This window comes from Brachyhypopomus gauderio, unplaced genomic scaffold, assembly GCF_052324685.1.
Source record: "Brachyhypopomus gauderio isolate BG-103 unplaced genomic scaffold, BGAUD_0.2 sc222, whole genome shotgun sequence".
In the NCBI taxonomy this organism is placed as follows: Eukaryota; Metazoa; Chordata; class Actinopteri; order Gymnotiformes; family Hypopomidae; genus Brachyhypopomus; species Brachyhypopomus gauderio.
The window spans coordinates 192,264-200,323 of record NW_027507043.1 but is presented as its reverse complement, the minus strand read 5'-3'; the positions used below and the strand labels follow the sequence as shown (position 1 = coordinate 200,323).

General features: G+C 47.8%; 1 protein-coding gene across 1 annotated transcript in view; it reads left to right on the top strand.

The window, feature by feature from the left end:
• The first annotated feature begins 3,723 nt into the window (after positions 1 to 3,723).
• Positions 3,724 to 8,060, top strand: part of LOC143503265 (serologically defined colon cancer antigen 8 homolog) — a 21,618-nt gene continuing 17,281 nt past the window's right edge. The window contains exons 1-2 of the mRNA XM_076995600.1: positions 3,724 to 3,849; positions 7,073 to 7,181. Of these exons, the coding sequence (XP_076851715.1) occupies positions 3,825 to 3,849; positions 7,073 to 7,181 (134 nt within the window). The 5' untranslated portion in view covers positions 3,724 to 3,824. The remainder of the gene's footprint in view (positions 3,850 to 7,072; positions 7,182 to 8,060) is intronic.

Here is an 8,060-nt window from a genome sequence, read left to right as displayed (position 1 = left end):
GATGCTTGAAGAGGGTAAATCTTGTAAAGTTTAATCATGCAACACAACACTAAGATTGTGAGCCTGAAGTGTAAATATTTGTGTGGTGGTGCCCCCTCTCCTGCCCCTCCTGCACCCCCTCCTGCCCACCTCCTGCCCCCCTCCTCACCTCCCCCTCCTGCCCCCTCCTGCCCCCCTCCTCCCCCTCCTGCCCCCCCCTCCTGCCCCCCCTCCTCCCCTTCCTGCCCCCTCCGCCCCTCCTGCCCCCCTCCTCCCACTTCCTGCCCTCCTGCCCCCCTCCTGCAGGGCCAGCTCTACTTTGTAAAGTTTACCCCTTGCACATGGATTACCATACAAACGGTGGCGAGTCTTCTCATGTACTGTTAAGCGCTGGTGAAGCCAACCGTCTGACTCCAATTTGCGCACGTTTTAGGAACGGCAGCATTTGGTCATTTCTGGCGTGCGACCACGTAGCACCGCGGGGTGCTTGCAAACTCGCTCGCTCCAAGCGCTCGGTGCTGTTCCAAATCAAATGGGCAACAGCTTGAATAGTGCCCACTTAGACAGCCCCCGGTCCTCTCTCTCACCGGCACCGGGCCGGCGGGGCCCGGGTTGGGCCGCTCCACGCCGCTCCTACCAGGAGGACCGGCCCGACCCGGTTCCGCCCGCGACCCGAGTGCGTTAGGCCTCGCTCACATCATTACTGACAGTGAGCAAACACGCACGGGCCTTCATGCCGACCCCCGGGGCAGAGAGAGAGCTCGACCCAGTCAGAGCGGTGGCCCTTCCTGGGGCCCGATTCACCACCCACACCACACTGCTACTCGGAGCAGCATCACGCACGCCACGCACGGCACCGGGCAGCACCGGGCCCACACCGGGCCGCACCGGCCTGTGGGTCCTCCACCAGACCTGCTATGTCATCTGTACATTTGGGGATTCGAATGGTGTGTGAGGCTCAGTTTGCACTGAGCAAAAGCATTGTTTGTAGTGCTCTTCATGTGTATCTGAATATAGGGCTCAAATAGGTCTCAGATAGGGCTCACCTGTTTTCATTAAATGTTTTTGCATGATTTTGCATATGGTTTTAGGCCCAAAAACTAATTCTAATTAGTCTAATAATAAGCTCTAATAAGCTCATTCCCTGATTCTTTGATAAAAAAAATAGGATTGTACAGACTTTAATATTTAACCTTAAATGAATATTAAAAAAATAAATCTACAAAAAATTGCTTATTTTTTCTCTCATTTCAGTACAGTAATACATTCCATGAGCAAAGATGGTTCTAGTTGTGCAGTCCAGGAGTGTTCACATGATTTTGATGAGACTTTGGACTGCATTATTTTGCAGTGTTTGGAGTGACCAGTTGATTTTGATGTGGTTGACGGAGTAACAGATGATTGTGCTGGAGGTTTGGAGTGTGCAGATAATTTTGGTGGGTGTTTGGTCATTTACTCCAGTACTGAACATGTTTGTCAAAGGGGGCGGAGACGTGAAGCGCTGGTCTGGCACCGTTTGTCGCCAGTGGACTTGAGCTCCATATTTAATGTACGAGTCAAAAGTTCACGTTTTAGACGAGAAAGAATGTAACAGTGAGCTCTGTAGAGGGGGAGGCAGGAACTGTGAGGATTTTCAAATGTAAATTATGCTGTTTTGTATAGTAAAAAAACAAAAGTACAGTTAATCCAGGTGATGCTTCGTCTGCAGTTTGCATTGGCAGGTTTGATGTGCGTGTGACTGGTGTCGTGGGACTGAGATGCAGCGAGACGTGATCCTGCTGTAACAGAGAGAAACAGGATCTGAAAGTCTCTGAACGTGAAGCTGTTAGTTTGAGACAGAAATGATCTCCATACCTCCATATAATACACACTCCTTCACATAACCTGTTCGTCACAGCATGTGAAACCATTAGCCTCTCACAATGGTCTACCTCTCTCTCTCCTCTCTCTCTCTCTCTCTCTCTCTCTCTCTCTAGTGTCCAGACACTCGCACTTTAAGAATCGCCAGCCAACCCCCCCCCCTTAAAAAAAGAAAGTGTTCATCGGAACTTTCTGGCGGTCCTATCTCATGCTAATTGGTCGACAAACACCACCCGGCCCTTCCTCCACCTCCACCCCCCTCCACCCTCCGCCCGCCCCCGCACCCCCGCGTGTGGCTGGGCCCCCTGGAAAGCCGCGGTAACAAATGGCTGGCTGCGAGGCCTTTGAGAGCCCTGCTGAGCGCTGGTGTGGATGGTGTTTTAGGCCGATGTTCAAGCACAGCAGGGGCCCGCAGCTCTCTCTCCTGCTCTCTCGCTCCATCACAGCGCTCGCCGGGCGGTGCGCTTCACACTCCAAGACGACAGCAGGCCCGCCGAGACGGTCACTTCTCCAGCTTCGTTCCAAACCCAGTGTGCGAGAAAAGTTTTGGGCTTTGCTGTTAATTAATGCACTTTGACTTTGTGTGGTTTGTTTCTTTCTTTATTGTTATTCTTGTTTTTACATTTTTTTTCAGCGTCTGTCCCTCTTTTAGGGAGCTTTGACTTTAGGAGAGACGCACTAAGGGTTGAATGGCAGTTCTGTGGTTAATGATGAGCAGGATTTGAGTTAGTACAAAGTTTATCAAAAATTGGCATAATTTTGAACAGTTAATGTACTTAGATGCAGGTCAAGTAACTTATTTGGTGTGAATCAGTCTAGATAATATAGGAACATGTACACAAAACACTCACCGACACACACAACACACACACACACAAACATGAACACTCACGAACACTCACGTATACACATTCACTAAGGTACACACGAACACTTAAGTACACATGTACACACACGTACACACATACACTCAAGTACTCACATACACTCACGTACACACACACACGTACACACGAAAACACACATACACACACGTACGCACATACACTAACGTACACACGAACACTCAAGTACACACATGTACACACGAATACTCAAGTACACACGTACACACGCGCCACACACACACTACCTAACGTTCACACATACACACGAACACTCACGTATACACATACACTAAGGTTCACACATACACACGTACACTTAAGTACACATGTACACACACGTACACTCGTACTCACACTCACGTATACACATACACTAAGGTTCACACATACACACGAACACTTAAGTACACATGTACACACACGTACACTCATGTACTCACACTCACGTACACACACACACTACACACACCGAAAAACACAACGTACACACATACACACACGTACACACATACACTAACGTACACACGAACACTCAAGTACACACGTACGTACACACATGTACACACGAATACTCAAGTACACACGTACATACACACATACACTAACGTTCACACGTACACACGAACACTCAAGTACACACACACACACACGAACATTCAAGTACACACGTACACACACATACACACGAACACTCAAGTACACACACACACACACAACGAACATTCAAGTACACACACACACACACACGTACACACACACACACACACACACACCACTCTTCCAAATGTGTTGCATATTTTTGTACTCACTAATGTGTGAAGTAAATTACCTCAAAGAACACCATATACTCAATGTAATGTGTTATACATCTGTTCCTCCATCTTTCCCTCTCCCTCTCTCTCTCTCTCTCTCTCTTCTCTCTCTCTCTCTCCACTCCTCCCTCCCTCTCTCTCTCTCTCTCTCTCTCTCTCTCTCTCTCTCTCTCTCCCTGCAGGCAGGAGAAGGAGGCAGTTGAACGTTCTTCTGTGGAGGACATGGCTTGCTCTGACCTTCCAGGCACAGCGGCGTGAGTGTGAGCTGACGCAGACGCTCCAGCAAATGGAGACACAGCACGAGCGGAGTGGTGGGTATCCGCTGGTGCGCGGCCGGCCCTCGCCAAAACAACCGCCCCCCCCTCGGCCCCTCACACACCCCCCCGCCCCCCGATCTCCGCCCGCCGGCCACCGGCCAGTGCCGCGCTGCGCGGGACGGCATCAGGAACACCTGTAACCTTTGGCTGGCCGGAGGGAACAGATGCTCGGCACTGCTGCGTGTCTGAGCCACGTATTAGTTAGCGTTTAAAATGGAGGGTGGAGGGGGTGCGGGCGGAGCTGCCCACTGTCTGTTGATTTCAGAATGGTGCTCTCACATCTGTTGCACCATCTGGATTGGCGAGTCTATTTACCTGTGTTTGGAGAAACTCGAGGCATGCCGACTGCCAGAACAAAGCGCGGGGAAAACAAAGGCCTTCTTTCTGGCGTGGCTGCGTAGCACACATGTTGTCTAAAGAGAAATGGCATCAGAGACTCAGCAGGAAGCTCTCTGGGCTTATGGAATTAGTCCCTTTAATACCACAGACCACGTCCCTCTCTGAGCATATAATGGCACTCTCTCAAGCTCATTATTTCTTTCCTCCCCGATCTTTCCCTTTTTCCACCTGTCTCTCTAAATGAATCGGGTTTGGGTTTTAGTAGTTGTTTAAGAGAGAATCGCCTCTAGATTTTTTTTTTTAACTCGCTCCCCTGTCTGTTTTGACTCCAGTTTGTCTTTTTATCCTGTTTTGTGTGTGTGTGTGTGTGTGTGTGTGTGTGTGTGTGTGTGTGTGTGTGTGTGTGTGTGTGGTGTGTGTGTGTGTGTGTGTTTTCCTCTGTGGTCTACATGGGTCCAGCCGTTTTCAAAGCACAGAAACTCATTAAGATTCTTTTGGTGAACTTTTTCATCAGCTACTCAACTTTGCGCTGATAGCCCGGCCGTTCTCCTGTTCCATCATACACCCACTGCTTTCTCCATCATTTCACCTCACTGTCCTGCCATTCACATGCCAACTCTCAACATCCACTACTTACGCATTTACTCTCATAAATGTTTATGCAAGAAGAGTTGTCTGTACTCTGATATTTAGTTATATATTCAGTATGCGGTGTTATTTAACAGTGTTAGATCACATCTGCTATAAAAAACTATTGCTTTACTTTTTTTTTTTAAAGAGCGTTCTTGTCATCATGTTCTATAATGTGATCAGGGCATCAAAATGTGATTTAAAGACAGAGATCATAAAGCCATAGCTTGTGTACATAATTTTGCATAATGGGATTTAAAAAATTTTTTGTATAAGATAAATTTTAATCTATCATAGAATCTAAAATTTTATCTAAAGAGGAAATGAAAATGAAAACCAAAAGGTGTTCATGAGTTTTGGAAACTCCGCCGTTGTCACCCACCTGAACCCTTTAGAAAATGGCCGTTCACTAAGTCAGAGATTTATAGTCTGCTTGTACTGAAAATCATTACTACTCAAAGTAGTAATTCATAAATCCTAAGTGTGGAAATGTGGTTATCTTTAGACTAATTTCCTGCTCTCACGCACAAGTCATTTTCAATAGACGTTTTATCTTTTAAGACAGACTTCCTCCTCCCTGTTAATGTGTGCACAGAAGCTCGGGCACAACAGCTCAGTAGATGGCAGTACACACCTCAAACTTTGGGTGTCCCTAATTTAGCTAACACTAATTCCACAGTCTTTGTTCATAAAACATTTTTGCCACTGCATACTGGCATATAATGTGGAGATAATTGTGATCGTATGTATTATTATTGCTTTATTCATTACTATTATTAATGTGGCCAATGAGATGGGACTCTTTTCCTGACATCTCTGATGCTAAAACATCACATAACCTCCTGTTCAGTGTCGAGTGTGTCCTGCAATGCTGGCAGTGTTTCAGGAGGTCTAGGGTTCTGCCTACTGAGCCTGATGATATTTTTGTTGTTGTAGCAACATCAGTGAGGTGAGATAGCTCACCGTTCGTCTCTCAGCTGGAGGCAGTGGTGTTGGTGGGCGTGGCACAGTGAAAGCTCCACCTCTGGGAGGGAGGTGCTCAGGCCCAGCCGTGCACAGCAGGTTCTGATAGGACACTGCAGTAATAACCTCCTTATACACTTATGTGATGAGGGAGAGAACCGACCCCGAGACCTGACTCTGATTATGCAGGGACACAAATAGGTCAAAGCGAGTTGAATTCATTTAATAAAACAAATAAAGCCAAGTAAACAAAACAATAAATCAAGAAGAAAAGAAAGAAATTGCAGGGCAGTGGTGAACTGCAGCAGTGCTGCACCCCTGAAAGAGACGTGTGTTTGGAAAAATACCAGATTAGGAAGATTTATCAGATCTTTCTCTTCTTGGCTTTCATAGCATAGTCAGTCCGTAAGCAGACAGTGAGCACGATGGGCTTAATGCTGCACAAACAGCTGACAAACAGCTGACGTGAAGAGCTGACGAACAGCTGATAAACAGCTAACGTGAAGAGCTGACGAACAGCTGACGAACAGCTAACGTGAAGAGCTGACGAACAACTAACGTGAAGAGCTGACGATCAGCTGGTGAACAGCTGACAAACAGCTGATGAACAGCTAACGTTAAGAGCTGATGAACAGCTAACGTGAAGAGCTGACGAACACCTGGTGAACAGCTAACGTGAAGAGCTGACGAACAGCTGATTAACAGCTAACGTGAAGAGCTGACGAACAGCTGATGAACAGCTAACGTTAAGAGCTGATGAACAGCTAACGTGAAGAGCTGACGAACACCTGGTGAACAGCTAATGTTAAGAGCTGATGAACAGCTAATGTGAAGAGCTGACGAACAGCTGATGAGCAGCTAATGTTAAGAGCTGACGAACAGCTGATGAACAGATAACGTGAAGAGCTAACGAACAGCTGATAAACAGCTAACGTGAAGAGCTGACGAACAGCTGATGAACAGCTAACGTTAAGAGCTGATGGACAGCTAACGTGAAGAGCTGACGAACAGCTGATGAACAGCTAACGTTAAGAGCTGATGAACAGCTAACGTGAGGAGCTGATGAACAGCTGACATAAAGCGCTGACGAGGGCTGTGAAGTCCGCTCCTGGCCTTTTTATTTCCTCCAGCGAGTAGCATCCTTAGCATTGATTATAGGTCCAGAAAGTACATTTACAGTCAAAGGACTTCAGTGTTTTTTTTGTTTTTGATTGATAGCAAAAAACGTTTGCTGTCCTCACCGTAAGTGGCTATAGCATTAAATCTTTGCCTTGTCGTTACACAGTTGCAGAAATGGACGCCTTGCTGAGCTCCCAGAATGGCCTGATTGTGAGGTTGAAGGAAGAATGCCGATGTCTTGTTTCAGAGCTGGAGGAACTAAGCCTCGCGCGCAGGTAAGAACCACTGGATGTCCTGGAAGATCACAGTCCTCAGCTAAAATAACGTTTGAATTAAGGATGAAATGATTTTATCACATGTAAACAAATTCCCAAACCTAATTATGCCTAAACATGTCATCTGTGGTCAGACGTGTACCAGTTTGGTGGTTTGAAAGCAGTCAGGCAACACAAGCCCAGTTTTAAGTGCATCTGGCCACGTCCGCCACGCCTGCCCTGGGCGGGTTAAACTCCTCGTTCCTGCTGTACTCCATGGCTACGTATGGCATGGCAGAGTGGTGGGATGATATATAGCACAGAGCTGTGTGCAGTCTGTTATCCAGAGCGTGGCCTCCTCTCCGTGGCCTCCTGCTCCAGCCTGCACCCCAGTCAGGGAGCTGTCACTGTGCGCTGGCACAAGGCAGCCTCTCCCGTGTCCCGTGTCCTGTGTCCTGTGTCCTGTGTCCTGGCTCTGCGCACTGGCCATCACATGCTCCTCTCACCTCAGGCCTCTGGGGTAGTCAGCTGTTAAAACAGCATAAAGCGCATTACTCACATCGCAGCCTGCAATCTGCTGCGGTCAGCCGGCCCAGCTTGGGAAGGGACAGACCACTGCTGCCCCCCCCCCTCGCCCCCTCTCCTTCACCCCCCCCCCCCCCCCCCCCCCCCACACGCAGTAGCAACTCAAGGAGACAGTCAAGAAGACACACAAAAAGAGACCTTCTTCTCAATGTAGTGTTTTATTAACACTATTTAAGTGCTCATCTAGAGACCAGGTGACAGAGAGCATTCAGCTTGTGTCATTGAGCTTTACAATGGAATGAGTGCTTATGAGGGTGAGACCCGTTATATGAGAGTGAGACCCGTCATATGAGGGTGAGACCCGTTATATGAGGG